The sequence below is a fragment of the Prorops nasuta genome, unplaced genomic scaffold (assembly GCF_024137725.1).
Source record: "Prorops nasuta isolate Cenicafe-Biocafe unplaced genomic scaffold, Cenicafe_Pnas_1.2 PNAS00008, whole genome shotgun sequence".
Taxonomy (NCBI): Eukaryota; Metazoa; Arthropoda; class Insecta; order Hymenoptera; family Bethylidae; genus Prorops; species Prorops nasuta.
The window spans coordinates 4,760,054-4,777,913 of NW_027116805.1; the positions used below are offsets into that span (position 1 = coordinate 4,760,054).

At 36.4% G+C, this 17,860-nt stretch overlaps 1 protein-coding gene across 5 annotated transcripts in view; it reads right to left on the reverse strand.

The window, feature by feature from the left end:
- The window catches only part of LOC136776012 (cysteine-rich motor neuron 1 protein-like), a 151,785-nt gene extending 135,165 nt beyond the window's left edge, over window positions 1-16,620 (reverse strand). For 2 of the 5 annotated variants that reach the window (XM_066731315.1, XM_066731311.1), the window contains exons 1-3: window positions 14,808-15,310; window positions 11,391-11,620; window positions 8,315-8,457 (exon numbers count right to left, since the gene is read on the reverse strand). In XM_066731315.1, the coding sequence (XP_066587412.1) occupies window positions 8,315-8,457; window positions 11,391-11,533 (286 nt within the window). In that variant the 5' untranslated portion in view covers window positions 11,534-11,620; window positions 14,808-15,310. Of the gene's footprint in view, window positions 1-8,314; window positions 8,458-11,390; window positions 11,621-14,469; window positions 14,616-14,725; window positions 15,311-16,537 lie in introns of those variants that run through there. The other 3 variants (XM_066731314.1, XM_066731313.1, XM_066731312.1) reach the window with 3 other exon arrangements.
- Window positions 16,621-17,860: the final 1,240 nt, after the last annotated feature.

Genomic DNA, 17,860 nt, shown 5'->3' on the forward strand with positions numbered 1-17,860 from the left:
TAAATCCTATCTAGCGTGATAGTGCCAATAGACTTCGTGCTCCAGGTGGAAAGATAATGGAGTAGCGTCACGAGAAATTCGCACGAAACATTTTAATCGTACTACAGCCTCGTGTCAAGGTAAACTCCAATTTATCTGTGCCATAATTACAAGTCACGAGATTCTAGAAAATATCTCCTAAAATGTGAGAACAAAGGCAACGTTGGAATAAAAATGAAAAAAATCGAATTAGTGGATTAATGGGTTATTAGTTATTATATCAAGGGAAGGAATGATGATGAAATCATTAGGAGGGTAACGTAATTTAGGATCAGATTTACTTGGTTACGAAACGTCGAACTCGTTATAGAAGGAGAGCAGTTTCTTCCTGGGTGCTGTAGCTGGGATCGAATATGAGAAGGGGTGACTGCGAAGGGAGTTGAGACTGGTGTGGACTTGTAGAAGTTGTTGACCCAAAAACTGGTTTGCCTCATAACGGGTAAATACCAACTTTGTACAAAAGAAGGGAAAAGAGGCAAACCACTCATAGATTGTATATAGTATATATATATATATATATTCAAATCTTCGCTATAACTGGGGTAACGGTCAAAGGGAGTGCAAACGGCACAAGAGCCACAATGCTGTAAGCATTGTCCTTTCCTGGGCGATTTAACAAAGCAACTATACGCAGTGACGAGTGTAAATAATAGCTGAATGAATAATAAGATTTCACCTCTGCCCTTTGTCAGAGGTAAAACCAAATATTTGTTTATATTCTGCCTTTTCAAATATACATAAACAATGCCTTATAATTTTAATGCATTGTAATTGTTGGTATCGAGCAAGCAAATGTACTTTATAAATCCAGTAAACATAAAATCACAATTTTTTTGTAGTGAATACTGATTGGCTTTTAATATGAGTCATTCTCTTGCTCTGTTAAACTCTTTTAATTATTTACTATACAGATACGAATAAGGGAAATAGTGTAGCTAGTTTCTATTTTCAGAAAATTCACTTAGTGGGTGAAATAAAAAGCACAAAAATAGTTCTAGAGAAAATAGAATCGTCAAAATAGATACGTGAAAAATGTACTTGCTCCAGCGTCCTATATTTACCTTAATTATATCAATTTCTTGGTGACATTTTATTTTTAAATATTCTAATTGCACGGATAAAAATGATTTTAGCAAAAATTAAATATGTTTCCTACGAAGTAATACAAATCTTCCCATTAAATATTACAATCTTCCAAGAAATATCACAATTTTCTATAAAATATTGAACATTGCTTTAATATGAAGTCAATCTTTCGAATTTTACATATCACCATACCTCCTCCATTTTAAAATGATAAGTATTACAGTACAGAGCGGTAAAATTCACTGTGTGCGAAAAGAGCACAAATTACCTTTCAATCGCTATATGACGATTATTATTTCCGTTTTAAAGACAAATTCAGTAAATTTACTGACTTACACTGTAATATTTATTATTTCACCAATTCTCCACTGATAAATTGAAATATATTGTCATCTCGCAATCGAGCAGATTTGGTACCATACCATCATGGCAGTTCTTGCAGTTTTATTTTCTCAGTATGGATGAAAAGAGCAAGCTTTCATTGAAACTGCTTTCACGTCTGAAATATATTATTTCACGATTGATTTGTATCATTGCTCGTCGATTGTTGATATTTTATTAAACTCTTTCGCGTCATTGCCACTTCTCATTGCCAGCAGGAAATTGACCACTTCTACCTTTTCATTCTGGCTCTCCCATAAATTCTGAACAAAGCTCAATAAGCAAGGGTACAACGAGAAATATCTACACTTGAATATTTTAAAACGCAATTCATTTTAGGAAACAATTAGGTTCCCCTAATGAAAAAAATTTAGGACTACTCTGTTTTAGCATAAAATCAAAGTATGATTATTTGCACGAAAACTAACGGTAAGCTAATGAAGCCTATCGATTGAACTTTATGAAATTTCTCGTTACATTACAGAGTCTAGAAATCGTATCTCAAACTAGTGGCGCGTAAAAGAAGCTGTGGATGGGTATTTTTTACTGGGCCATTTTTCACAATAGGCGAACCGATAGGAGCAGCAGCATCATCCAAGGTAATTTCCCGAACATCGAAGCTGCTTGGTAAATTGTTCCCTGGGATGGCAAACATTAGGTTTCGACAGAAAAGAGTTGGAGGGCTGGTGATCATTATCCTGCTCCATTGAAATGAAGAAACCTAGCCTTTGTGCTATGAAAAAAAGGATAAAAGTCTCCACTAATTTTCTCTATCTTTTACTTGCAAATTTTACCAAGATCCCTATCTTTAAGCAACTCTGACACCATCACCTGTATGTGCAAAAAAAACAAGTAAATTAAAAAAGCCCAAATAAGAGAAAAAGCATGTTTAATAAAATGGGAAGAACTTACAGGGTTAATAAGGGCAATAATTCAAGCAGAATAAGCCAGTGGATGGTTTGACAAAAAAAAAAGGAAGTTTTGGGATGAGGAAACACTGCATATTACCAGGGAAGGAGGGATCTAATGCAAAATTCATAAGGCATCTAGGACACTTTTTGTTAGCATGGTTAATACAGAGGCTGAGGACTGAATGAGAGGGAAGGGGTGAGTTGAAAACTGATAATGTTCTTGGTTAGCAAATTTCAGATACTCCACCCATCCCTTACCAAGCAATAACATCATTACGAGGCTGAGCAAGGAAATGGCGTGTAAATGTTGAGATATCATCCCCTCACTCACACCCCTTTCCGTCATTCCACTGCACAAAGCTCTCTTGTCTCGTTTCTATTCACCCACTCCCAGCATTCTTCTGCAAACTGTTATTGATCACATTCTGCGACGTTCTCAACCTAATATTATTTTTTTACCAATATCTCCTCCCACAGAGGATAGATAGAAGCCCTTCCTGAGCGTCCACCCTTTGCAATTCAAATACCACAATGATCAGACTCGACCTTTAAAATGAGCCGGTAGAAGTGTACAAGTGGAGAATCGTCAGTTTATGGACCAATTGCAATGAGCCTGAAATGTATGCTGTGCAAATAATCCAATCCCAATAATACAGCAATTGCAATTATTGCCAGATTTGGGTGGTTAAGCCATGCTGTTCGATTTACTACGAGCGGATATTGGCGGTTTCGAGGATTAATCCCTCGCAATTTCAACACTTTGGCTCAAGGTCGATCATACGATCCATCGAGAAAATTGATAACATAATATGTAAAATGATTTTTCGCTCGAGCGTTTATTGGAACAGTCCAGTAGGAATAATGAATCACAATGGAAAGTTTCCAAGTTGGAACTGGAACGAGCGTGTACATATAAATTTCCCAACAACAGATAAATCAATAGTTACAAATAGCTCCCAGCTTTGCCCTATTGGCGAGATATCGTTCTCCAGCGATTCGGATGCTGTTTTGTTTATGAGAATACCTAAAATTTCAAGGGTAAACATAAACCAGCTTGGAAAATCAGCCAATCCAGGATGGAGCTGATAGTTACAAGCGACACTCGCCTATTTCATCTGCTGTTTATGGCGTCAGCTTTACGACGAATCTTCCGGTGAGAAAAATTCACAGTCCCTTTCATCCGTTGGCCCGTGCATAAACAAACACACAGCCACGTATGTATAAGCTCTCGCTCACAATGAAGAAGAATCGAGAGTTAAGCCGATTTTGTCCTCTCTGCAGCCTCGACTTATTTGGCACGACAATATCTCGACAATGGAGTGAAATCGAAAGCAATTTCATCTCCCAAAGACACTTTCCTCTATGGGCGAATCCTCACTTAGGTCCGGTAAAACCTCACTACTATATATATATATATATATATATATATACACCCACACACCATAGCATTGAAAATGCCTTGCTCAGCGAGAAAAATCTCCCTCGTGATTTTAATTGGTTCAATTAGACAACGTTAACCAATTACATGCAACTGAATCAGCTATAATTCACTCGACGAAGCAATCAAGCAAATGCTACACGGCTCCCCCACCCCTCCGCCATTCAATTTAATTAGACTTTTCACAACAGGTGAATAATGTATTCGAATAATTCCCAGAGAGATGAACTGGCAAAAAGTGGAATTAGTAACCGGAAGCAATGTTAAATGTTGGTAATTGGAAATGTGGAAATGATTTCCATGGAAAACTAAATGTGGGATAATTAAGGGAGGAAAAGTAAGAGATTGCAGGGGTAAAAATTGGGTGGGACTAGTGGTAAACACTGAAAGAGCTCATTAATTATTAACAAATTTGCACTAGCTCGTTAATTGGGTGCTCGAAAGACCGTTAATGGTGTTCAGCTATAGCTGAAAGATTTTTTGTCGAATAATACAAAATGAAAAGCGCGGAGAAGAAAATTCTTAACGGGGGTTGCAGTAGAATTTTTATCGGTCGAGTTAATGCAGACCAAATATTGACGATTCGCTGAAGAGGAGAGTGTCAGTGAGTGAGATTATCGTCGATGGGAAAGCTCGACGAGCTTGCGAGCTTTCTACGAAAGCACTGTTGCACAAACTTGGCTCCCTGCCACGGCTAGTCGAGTTTACTGCTGCTCGAGTGCCAATAAAAGCTCGAATTTTAAGCAGCCACCAACTCCTTCCAGCTTTCTTTCCTCAAATCCAGCGAAATATTTCCCAGGAACCATTTTTTCAACCAACGAATTTGTCGAAAACTTGGCCAAATTCTGTGGCTTGGCTCTCGTGTATCTCGACAACTCCTGGAAGATCTTCCTTCTGCAAAATTTCACTCTCTGGATCGTTAAAAATTCTTTCGTAGCTTCTCTCCTTGGTCTCGGTTATCTGCAATTTTTAGAATCAATTAATACACGCGACTCGAGCAGAAAAAGGACATTTTTTAATTAAAATAATAGCAACGGTGATAACACCGAAAGGAATCGAGCGAAGAGAGCGAATCTGGATGTTAAAGAGTGAAACAAATTGGGTTTATTGCAATGGGTAAAATGATATTGGAGTAATCAAATTTCGGTGTGACTTTTCCACGAGGTGAAACGAGTGATCAGGCAAATGCGCAATTTTCCTGGATGAATTTACAATGCGGTGAGCTTGTGCCGCTTGTGCCATGGAGTTTTAGTCGAGAATGCAGGGTCCCACAACATTCTCCTATTTCAAAAGCTTTTAACTTGTATATTGTGTTTAAGCCTATTATTGTACTGCATTAAGTATAGGTATACTCGTACACGAGGGAATAAGGATAGAGAAAGAGAGACACAGAATACTCGCATTTAACCTGACCCACACGTAAATTCCATTTGCCAAGAGAGCGAAAGTGCAGATTCAATTGTATAATATTCTCAGTTTTCACATTTATCAATCAGTTCTTGCCAAAAAGTTTTCATATCCTGTCTTTTCACTCTCAACTCCATTATAAAAACTTGTATTCCCAGCAAAGTAATATAGAACTATTAAAAGTTATTACGAAAAGACGAAACTGTGCAGCTAATGAAACAGAAATTTATCTTCACCCTAACAGTGAATAATCTAAATAATTTCACCGTCTGTTTCACTCTCTGGTTTAGAAGACTAAGAAAATTTGCTTAAAATCTGAAGAGTTTTTAGGGGTTTCAGGTAGGAAGAGAGTAAGCTGAGAGAAGACTTATCAGTTTGGCAAGTACGTAAAAGCCAAGTGAAGGTCCTTGTACTTGACGATGAATGTGCTGTGGGTTGATGTACAATGGAGTAAAACGGCTTGCATTAAGGTCATTCCGCGCAAGTGGCTTATCTGCCTGTCCTTTGCGATGACAATGGGGAATTAGTGCTCTAGCATAATGTATTTCCCCCTCCCACGGATCGACAAATGAGCCAAGCTCTCGCAACCCTCCTTTAAACTTCAATCACACTTGAAACTCTCCACCAACACACGTTTCATCCCAATTTTTCATCCTTTCTGGCCTTAATTGGTCCAAATAATTCCTCTTAACACTAACAATTAATAGTTTAACAAGTGCCTCCTTTAAATCTCCAATTAACAATTCCAAATGGCAAATAATTTATCTTAACGCTACAACGAGAATATTTTCGCAAACTCCTCGCTCTAAATATCCATTAACGAGTATAAACAGTTTTCAATATTAATCATTACAGTTAGTTCCAATTCATTCGTGATCAACAGAGTTTTTCGTGTGAAATAAATATATATATATATATATGTATAGAGAGGAATCAGAATGGATTTGGATTATTGGGAGTATCCGCGCGCTGGCTGAACGATTGTATTATTAAAACAAAGCTGGCCACCAAACGACTAATTCCCTGTTTGATTATAAGCATTGCTCGATAAATTCAACGTAATATTCCTATTTCCCAACTGGTAATCCAGGATTTTGCGCAAAAGTTTCACGTTAATACACGCTCCGAGTAGAAACAATATTTTCCAGATAATATTATCTACCACCGCACATTGTTCACCATTATAATTCCAAATTATCTCGCGCATTCGTTGATTCGTAAACATCTGAAAAATTCATCCACCACAAAATCACTCGTTTGCTATACATATACACTTACTCTGAGAACTTTTCACCTGAGCATTTTCATCGCTCGATTTCCCTCGGCTCTAATTTTATACAATTTTTCACCATTCAACTATTCTTTTGTCACAATAAAAACGGTGATGCTCGTGTGCCACTAATTTAGCGGCTAATCGGACGTAAGCCTCGTGTATTTTAATTACAACTGTGTATACCACCGGGGGACAAAGTTACTTTTGCAATTCACATTTATTTTCATAAATTTTCGCCAATCGCTTGTAATGCGCGATATTCCTGTGCTGGGAATTTAAATAAAACGAGACTTTTCGAATTAAAAAAGGTTGAAAGAGAGGAGAAAAGCCTGTCTGGGAATTTGGTTCGTAAAATCGCAGGGGCGATTATTGCCCAATGACCCGACCATTAACCGAGAGATCTGCAAGCTTTGTAACATTCTCGTTGCCTTTTTTTGCTTTCTCATCGACGATTATTCCTCTTTTCCGGCTCATCAAGCTCGCGTCGAAAAAGGGATTTTTTATTGCATCCAATACAAGAACGTATCGTCCAACGAATCCACTCGTTCGTTACAAAATTTCTCAATTACTACATTCACGACTAATCCTACAAAAATATTACCTTTGTGTGAGATATTACAGCAAAGAATTATTTTTACACTACGTCTGCACACAACGTTTGCTTAATAGAGTGGTCGAGTAAATCAGTATTCTACTTGTTTAGATATAAACGTTTTAGGAAAGTTTACTGACACTGCTTCTCATCGATTTAAGTGAATAAAAATTTACTCTTTTTTTCCAATCGATGAGACTACTCCACTACATTCTTGAAACTAAATCAAACATTAGTTTCGTGCGAATGCTGAATTTTAGTCGCCTTATTTAAACACTTTGTATAATAATTTGCTTCGTGTGAACATTAACATAAGTACTCGACTTCTTTGGACTCAATCTTTTCAGTCAAGTTTACTGGCATTAGTGCTAATCGTATTTAGGCCAGTCAAATTAGCCTCTGGAGACCACATTTTCTGCACAAAGCCCCAGTAGCAATTTTATGAGTGAAAATGGTTCTAATAAATATGTAGAACGAGATAATATCGAAAGGGAAACCATCAACTTTGTTCGCTAAAATAATTACTAAGAGTTAACATCGAAATTCTACACTTTTTACATTTTACTCTATTACAGTTTTAGTTGGAAAAAAGTAATTTCTATGAAGCACCAATGAAAAAAGATTAACGAACGACTTGGTTCTCTTTCTTGTGACAGAACTTTTGTTTGGAGCAATTAAATAAATTAGAAAATAAAAAATTAATTACTCCCTCTACGCAGGACATACTTCCGGTTTGAAAATCGAAGCATTTTTTTCCTCTTCCTCCACCTTCTTTTGTAGAACGAATTTTTTTGTTTACGAGCAATGCAGCAGGGGGTTTTTAACGAGCGTTAAAAAGTCGATAAAGCAGGTACGTTCTCTGCTCAGCAATTACACTCTCCTATTTTTCTCCTCCTAGTCGCTTTAGCTATGCAACTAATTTAAGGACTCCCTTAGTTTTACGTAAAATCCACTGACGCCCACAATTCTAAAAAAAAAAGAAAAAAAATAACGCGTGCGTGTGTTCACATGCCTTCACGAGTCTCATTAGGCTCATAACTATGCAATTGTCGAGGAAACGCTACCACACTACGCCCAGAATCTCTCACACAATTACTTACTTAATTGCTTAACTAGCCTATTTGATTTATCCTATTTTTATACCACTATTTATTTATGCACCTAGCTATTACCATTGGTTTACTCACTTGTACAGACACCTTCGTCGACTTCCCTGGTATGAGGGAGAAGATTTTTGATCACGCATTGCAGCCCTTCTGCGCAACTTCCGGAAAATCCGAATAATCCCCCGCAAGGCTCACCCTCAACACGGGCACAAACTCTGCAGCATCTGTTCGACACAAAAGTTTAAGTTTAAACCTCGAGAAGATTCTTCCACTCATCAGAGTGAATTATGTTGGGGGAGGGGGTTCTATTTTTTCTTATCTATTACAATATTCTTGTAGTCAGCAGGAACAACTGTTAAGTAAGCTGTGTGCGTTATTATAAAGGTATATCACTGAAAATGCTCAAAAGAATAAATATATAAGATCTAAATTATCTCCATAACTATAAGAGACATCCATTTTTTTCATAGGGCTTTTTAAAAGCCACTTTTTATTCACATTCTAAAAGATGCTAAACACAAAAATGATATCTGTTATAGTTTCAAAGATAAATGTTTTTTTACATCCATGCTCTGGTGCACTTTCATTGGTTTGGTATATTCTCTGACTGTTATTGTTGGATACCACAAATTAAACTAATGATAGTATGATTTTAATATCATGCAGTTATTCAACAATTGCATAGCTGCTATCTCTACTGAATTTAACTAGTTTACGCTAGGTGAAGATTATTGGGTGGTTTTCAGCACTGGAATTTTTCTTTGTGTACGTAGAAAATCGAGTCGAAACCCGAGACTCCATACATCTCCATTCTAGCTTTCCCCAATTCGAATGCCAGTGTACAGTAAACCGGAACACGCGTCGCGTGCTAAACATTTCCCGATAAATTCCAGATACGCTAATGCTTCAGTTTGCGCACGCAGTACACACACTTTCAAACATATTTATCTGATAGGACCAATCGTATTTTTTCGAATCCTCGTTATTTTCATGCCAAGAATAAATTATTCCTTCGCTAACTCCACGGCTTACTCGACAATTTCAAATTTGGTCAAAGTAACTGTTTTTTTCTTTTTTTTTTGGTAATTATTCTGTTTCATCAATAAAAATTCTCCAATAAAATTGAAAAATGATAACGATGGCTGAAAATAAATTGCCGCATTTAGATTGGTTTCAATTATGCGCATAATTACGTGTGATTATTCTTTCATGAGTTTGCATGCCGTTCTTGCAGAGTTCTTATCGCCAGATTTTATCGTACCGTCCAACTTGGAATGTCGCGTGCATTTTGTAATAATGACTCAGTCATCCTGCCAACAACTCTTATGTAATACATTGGTGGATTGGTTTCTTGTAAATCAATCAAACTGATAATTGCTAGAACCAATATTCGTTCCTTCGAATTTGTAATAAAGCAATGAATTGAAGAGCATGAGAAAATTGGTCAGAAACCAATAACTTGATGTTTTCAAGGGTTGCTGAAGAAATTGCTTCAGTCTAATGAAAATACATGAAAAGCAGAAAGAAGGGATCGGTTCCTTATCGAAATCGAACAATTCAACGATCTGCCATTTAAAGACGTTGAACTTTGAATATCGCGTGCACGTTAATTGGAAGAATCAATATTCTTCCCTTGGCTCATAATATATAAGTGAACTTAAAAGTATAATAAAATTCGTAAGAAACTAATGGCCCGATGCTTTAATTTAAAAGTCATTGGGGAATTTGTCTGAATCCAATGAAAATTAATGAAGAGGAGAAAGAAGAGGTTGATTTTTTATCGACATTGAAGAATTAAATAATATGCCAATTGAAGATGTTGAACTTGAAATGTAACATGCATCGTTAATTGCACAAAAAAAGTCAATATTCCCTCTGTGGAATGTGCAAAACAAGAGAAAACTTAAAAGCATTAAGTACAAAATTGGTAAGAAATTAATTCATCGATGTTTTAATTTAAGAGTTGTTAGAGAATTTGTCTGAATATAATGAAAATAAATGAAGCAAGAAGGATCGGTGCAATTTATCACTAACAGACTTTCAGTTTGGAATATCGAATAAGTTTCTGTGTAATAATAATTTAAAAGAGACTTCCTTTATCATTTTTAAATTTAGCCTTTAATAAAGACAATTATGGATTAAAACTTGCTTAATTCGACATTTTTATTGGCATAACAATCAGTGATTATCTTATACTGGTCAGACTTCACTGGAATACTCTTCGAAGCTACACGAAGCCTCGAATTAAGCAACGTTTTTAACAATTAATAAATAATTCATCAAGGGCTACATTTAAAAATGGTACAGTGAATTGATTCTCTCTCTCTCTCTCTCTTACAATTATTAATACAATTCTAATTTATACGTTTGGCCATAGTTAACAGGCTACCTGCTATAATAGCACGAGGTTTTAATTCGAGTGCCGTTGGAGAATTTACCTGGCTCTAATGAAAATAAATGAAGCAGGAGGGATCGGTGCCTTATCGATATCAAATAATTCAGCGATCTGCCACTTACAGGCGTTGAACTTAATTAAAGTTGGAGAGAAGCCGGAGGCACACTGCGATTGTTTTAGAAACTTGGACGACCGTTGCCCGGCCAGCAAGTTTGTTCAATTAAACGCGCCAAGACCGGGAGTTATTCGCGTTTTAAATTGCCATCGCGTAATCCACGTTTCTCGATAAATCGCTAATCTCCCGTACTAATTATCATATTTTATTAGGGAAAAGCCACACGGAACCGCAACCAATGAAAACGCTGCTGCCCAGCGCAAGAATTTCCCTTCATTCAATTACGAAACATAAATTTAGATTTAATGAAGTTGATCAGGCGTGTAACAGTAATTAGTTGGTAATTAACGACTTGTGGCTCTACCGAGGCTATTAATTCTCCACTGTGCATGCTTTACTATGTTTGTACTCATAGTACACCATCCCACATAGCGCACACAGCGTCAGAAACATTGCTGAAACGTTCCTGGATTCGATTTGACACGTCGGAACGTTCTAGTGATGTTCCAGGAACGTTTCTTTACCTTATGTCTATTACTTCGGTTACGATTACAATTAAGCAGAGCATTTATTCCTTAGTTTCTAGGCTTCTTAATTTTCTCTCCAAAGCAGCTTGGTTTTAACGCTGTTGGGAAAGCTTAACGCACTTGCAGGGATCCCAGGTGAGACCTCCGGGACAATCCTCGTCTGTGAGAACGTCGCATTCCAGTGGTGAACACACGCAGGAAAAAGCTCTGGCGACCGCAACGGACAGCAGTACAATCCCCAACAGTAAGAAAGGGGTCTTCATTTTTCTCTCTTCCCACCCTCTTTCGCCTCTCTCAAATCCATCGATACGACACTTCCGGTTCCTCCAGCACCGCCTCACAGGTCACTTCTGAAAATCAAAGGAACATTCAGAATCTTTCAAAATAAAAACCGTAAAAATATATTATACATTTTCATCGTCTACTCGCGGTGAAGTCTAAGGTTTTTTTTGCTTCATATACGTATAGGTTTAAATTTGCTACAAGCGTGTTCGTGGGAGCTCTCAGAATATGTTTCAACTTAAAAATAATTTGTTGCTGGCGAAAATAATTAAGTCGATTTTTTAAATGCGAATTCCTTATCAAAGGGTATTTTTTAAGCTAATATTATTACAGATACTTAGAGCGCAACAAATTATGCTGAATACTCCCTTTTTTCTATTATCTTTTTTTATGTTAGGTTTCCTGGAATGTAGCTCGTAAGCATTTCTACTTAAACTATTGGAGCAACAAATTATGGCATGCTTTTTCTTTTATTATGATTATTTTTGTGTTATATGGTAGGTTTCAGTGGAAGTAAACTCATAAGTATATCTGCCTAAACTATCGGAGCAGCAAATTCAAGAATGCTGCAAGAAAATTAGCATAAATTTTTGGTTATATTTCTTGTAGCCATCGTTTGTGTCGTTGCCAGAATGTACATCGAAAATATTGACTCTCCGTTAAGAATCAGTTTAATATCCTTCCAGTCATTTGTTTTTTTAAATTCCTCCCTCCTTTTTTCTTTTACAAACAATGGATAAATCATTTTTCTGTGATTAATAATTGATTTTCAACGACTCTTCCAGAACTGGTCGACCAATTTTTCTTTAGGCAATATCGAGATTCCATTTTGAATTTTTCCTAGAGATAATTGATCGTCGCGTTGGATAATGATACGGGTACCAGGGTAAACCAATTTTCATGGGAAATATTTTCCTCTTGCCATTTCTTCATGAAGCAAAAAATCACTAACAGATTTAACTCGGCATGGCTGATTCGCTGAAAATGTCCGGCGTAAGTATGGAATGAAATTTCGTTCCGGTCACAAAACATCCGTGCGTCTCATTAGCGAAACGTTTCATGGCTCTTCCTCCTTTTCACCCTGGCGACTTTTCATCAAACGTAACACCAAATCCCAGTACCAATTTGCCAAATTGAACCATTCGCCGATAATAAAATTCACCAACGAAGTTTCTTAGACTATCAGTAATTTTGCCTAATTAGCTCTAATTGCTTCAACGGATATTTTAAATAATTTAGTCCATAGAATTAAATTCGGTAAATGATTTACAAAAATTCAAATCTTCTATCGTAACCACAATTGATCGGTTTCAATATTATAATTTAGTATCTCTCTCACATACCCAAACACATATTCAAAGCGCATTAGAATACCACATAGTATCAGAAACGTTCCTGAAGCGTTCCCGAACTCAATCCGACACGTTTCTGGCACCATGTGCGGTAGGTGGCTTATTACTAAGAAACCGAGCCTTATAAGAATGACAAACGAGTCTAAGTAAATAGCTATTATCAGTTTGGTACATCTGACAGAGAATTTGGACACTTGCACCAGTGAGCACTGAGAGAGTACACATCCCTATATATTTTCTGTTCCTACTGAAACAAAACATAGAGACTTACTCAATGAGCAATGGTGCTAGCGACCAAATTCGCTACAAGTTGTATAGTAACCTACTTACAGTAAACAATTTTAGCGTCAGAAACGTGCCTAAAACGTTTCTGAACTCAATTTGATACGTTGGAACATTTAAGGAGCGTTAATTGGACTATTATTAAAAAAATTAAGAGCTTATAGCTCATACAAGACAAATAAAATCGAATACTTTTCTAAAACGTTCTAACGCGTTAAGCTGAATCCGAAAATGTTTTAGGAAGGTTTATGACACTAAACGTATTGTTAGGGTAGGAAAATATTAATTCAGACCCTCTACTTAACGTAAGAGGCAAAAGTAGCAGATTATAGTTTACTGGGTCCTTTCGCGATTCGAATCCTTAGCCGTGCCCTCTTTTCGACGAATTTCTACCGCCTTAAGATTTCCGGCGGAAGTGCATAATGTAGGAAGTATTTGAGAATCAGAAGATCTCGTGTCAGTGCACGTGCTTTAATAATTCACGCAGCTAGTCGAGTTACGCGCTCTTGTGCGTAACGCGAAGGTTTCTTCATTTTATACACCTGTACTCTCTACACTTCTTGCATTTTTTACACTGTCGACTTGCACAAAAATAAAGGCACATACACGCAAAATGCAGCAGATTCCAAACACAATTTATGGACCACTTCCGGTTTACAATTCAAACTCAACTTGGTCGCTGTGAAACATCGCGAAACTCTTCAAAACGTTTTCCATTTTTTTCTCCTCTCTTCTTTACATTTTGCGTATTCGAATCTTCAACGACCTCAGATCCATTAAATCAGGACCGATCGATTTGATCATCAAACTTGTTTTAAACCGTTCTCCTAGAACCTGCAATGAATTTTTGAAACTTTATACTGATTGAAATGTGCAAATATTTTCTTCAGATTACTTCGCAGAACCAGACCAGATATGTTAGCCGATATTACATTAATTAGTCGTTCCATTAAACGAGTACTACCTTCCTAATTAATTATTTCATTGATCACGAGAAACTAATTAAGCTTCCATTTCAGTTTAGTTGAATTTTTCGCTCCAACATTCTGACCTTTTCGACTGGAATTATCAATTTTAATCGTGACTCGTTTCCAGAGCGAGCAAGAAAATTCCTGGAAATATATAAGGAAAATTTTTCCGTCCATCCATAATCCGGCCACGATCAATCATGCTTGTCGACGCAGCGTGTTTATGTCGCAACTAATAATCGACTATTCCGCCAGTAAACAGTTTTTAACCCCGTCCGAGTTCTGCCAGTTTGAATTACACGCCACTTTTTTTACCTTCAAGCAACGTTCCTCTTATTTCTATTTCGGATTTATTTCGGTTCGAGGTAAAACTTCCATTGGGGTCCACGATTTCAGCAGAAATAAACAACATCCTTTTATATCAACAGTGGCAGTTTCCAGGAAAAGATCACTGACATATACTACAATAAAAAAAATTAACTCATAACTTTTAGAATCAACAAATTCACCACTTTTATAGCTTCAAAACAATGATATTCTACCTACGTAATTTGAATAAAAAAGTACTTACTTTGCAGAGAGTTTTCATCAATATTGATGAAATGTCTCTGCAAGTATTTGCTGTTATAGATATGTATTTATTATACCCGTACCAAAATCATTCGGATGCGAGAAAATCACTGGAACAGCGAGAAGAATTGAGGTTATTCAGTCCTTGTCACATCACGAGAAAAGAAAATAACTTGTCGCCAATTGTATTAGCTGGACCAGCTGGACAACTCAGGCTAAAGCTCTGTCACAGAGTCTATTCTATCGTTCCCAAAAGTACAAATTTTTTTCACCGCTTAAATTTCCACAATCGACGGTACTTTCAATGAAATCGGTATAAAGTTCTTCGGCTAAGTTTGTTGTTTTTGCTTCGCCCAATAAAAACTCGATTTAACGCATGGTACTTTCAACGAAATCGGTAATAAAACTCTTTGGTCGAGCTGTGTTCTTTTTTGCACAAGTTTACAAAGCAAAAATCTTAACGATTCAGTTGTAGTTAACTGTACATTAAGCAAAGTTGTTTTCACCACTTGTAGGAAAAACTGCAGTTTCGCACGTTTTCGGACGTGAAACTAGACGGGTTATACGGGAATCGCGAGGCGCTCGGTGTTCGAGACGAACGTGCACTGAGAGAACTGAAAAGCGAAACCAAACGATGCCGAGCGTCCCGGCGCCCGGCGTCGGCGCCCTATCACACTGCGACGCCAATGAGTTTCCTTTTTTTTCACAAACCTTCGACTTATCACGTCCCATTTTTCCAAACCGTCCATCCCTACACCTGCTTATGCCTTTCTACTTCTCCCACCCGTGAATTTGAATTTTATTGGCGGGAGGGGAGGGGTTAAACATTTCTCTGTTGACTGTTTCCCCAAAAGTCCATTTATACAGTTGTACTGACTACTGTATAAATGTTCGCGCATTCGATATCAGTAAATCTTTTCAAATTCTTCTTTAAACTTGTCACTTTGAATGCAAATTTGCCAAGTTTGGTTTGGAAAACCATGTGTACAAAACATATAAAAGCGTAGAGATTTCTGTGAAAAGTAGTAGACTGGTGCTGCCTTTGAAAAACGATCTTTTGTAGGTTAGATAGCACTTGGACCGTTCCATTTGATTACCCGTAATGTCCCAGGGATAAATTGAAAGAGCCTCTGACGTTCCTACAGCGAGCTATGGCACCTAAACCGTGATAAATATACTGACAAAAGTCTGAAGCTACCCTTTGCACGAAAATCCCACACTGTTCTCACAAAACGATTTTTCTTCGACACACGCGTTTTATATAAGTCATGCCTCGTTATTTTATCTATCAATTATTATTTCGACACAAATAACTATTCTTTTCTTATAATGATTTACTGATGATCTGCATCCACTTAGCTCTTAAAAGCTGTTTATCATTCAAATATATAACCTTATCAGTAGAATTTAATATATACTTTCTTATTTATTGATAATGTACATCATTATCTAATTACTTTGAACATTTGAAGCCGATTAACCGTTTAGAATTCGAGATAGCTTATGTTAAAGTTGGAGACATTTGCATTGCAGTGCATTACTTGTGCAAATAACCCAAACTTTAGCAAAAGCTATCTCTGGCTCTAAACGCGCTCAATCGACTTCACATATTCATCATTATTAGATAATAATGACCTTCATCAACAATAAAAAAATATCAGATTCTGTCAATTAGCTTATTTGGACAAAACTACCTTAAAAGGTTAGGTTATTCTAGAATTAGAAAAAAAGACTTTTTAAGCTTTAAAAGTTTAGTATAAGGGCTGTAAAAATAACATATTAATCTATAATGGTTAATGGTTCAAAAAAATACCTAATGTTCGAGTTTTTAATTTTATCGCTGCCCCTCGTGCCGGTAAACCCAGAGTGGAGTGAGTGAATTCACACACTTCACACGGTGAGTGGTGACTGCATGTAGGTTACGGGTATGAGAAAGCTCCCTGATTGGGTTCTGCTGCGCATTCACTGTCTCACATATTGTACAGATCGGACCACCCGCTGTTGGATAATTCGAGCCAGTCAAAGCCATTTCTTCATAAACCAATCGTACTGTATTTCATGGTCATATTTTTAACTTCCGGTTTAGAATGAAAACTGCTTTATGGTTTTTGCATTGTTTAAAGATATGCATCATTGAATAACTTCAAAATGTTTTTTGATTCTAATAAAACCGACTTTTAGTTGTTCTGACGGCCAAATCGACTTCGGCGCTGGTGAGCATGAAAAAGAAAATGATTGGTTTATAAAAATAATAGTTTTGCTGAATTCGAATTACCAATCGCCTTATTGATTGATAAACAAAGCTATAAGGTTTTGAAAGTCATTTAGAGTGTGAGAAATATATAAAAAAAAATTTTGTTTAATATTCTTATTTTTTGGCACGTAGAATCAAAACTTGTAATTAAAATACTATGTTCCATTTTAAAAAATTATACTGATATTAAAAAAAATCCATTTCGTATTTAAAACGGAAGTTGAAAATTTATAGCTATGTAATAGAGCGCTCCCGCTTTAGAAACATCTTTCATCGATTTGAATTGTTAATTCCTTATTACTTTTTAAACAAATATAATACGGATGGTCTGGTGTACCCTGTATATTGAAAACTGTATTAAGTTTTGTTCCAAATTGAAAATCTCGAACGTACTACATTTTCGCCTATTCAACTCCGTAAAGAAATGAAACAACAAAAAATTTCATATATCCTCCATATAGTTATAAACTAATTATCATACAAATATGAGATATTATATATCAAGTTCACACAATTATTACTTTTTAAAAATATATAAATTAAATAAAAATTTATATTTTTTTCTTACCCTAGCCATAGTCTAATGCCTTGATGACAGATATTAATCTTCATAACAAATTTCTGTAAAGCAAAAAGTAGCCTATTAAAATTGTTGTTAATTAAGTACAAAATTAATATTTCTTAGCTTCTGTGCTCAGTTAACACGATAGTGTTAATATTAATTCTATAGAGGTAGTGCCAAATAATGATGGAAGACTCCGTGTTGGAGTATTTGCAGCTTTTCTCCATATTCGCCTTGCAGCCTTTGAGATCTCCCTCGGTTTCTGCTTCTCGCTCTTTGTTCGGCTTCTAGTGAAACCGTACGAAATCCTTTTGTTCCCT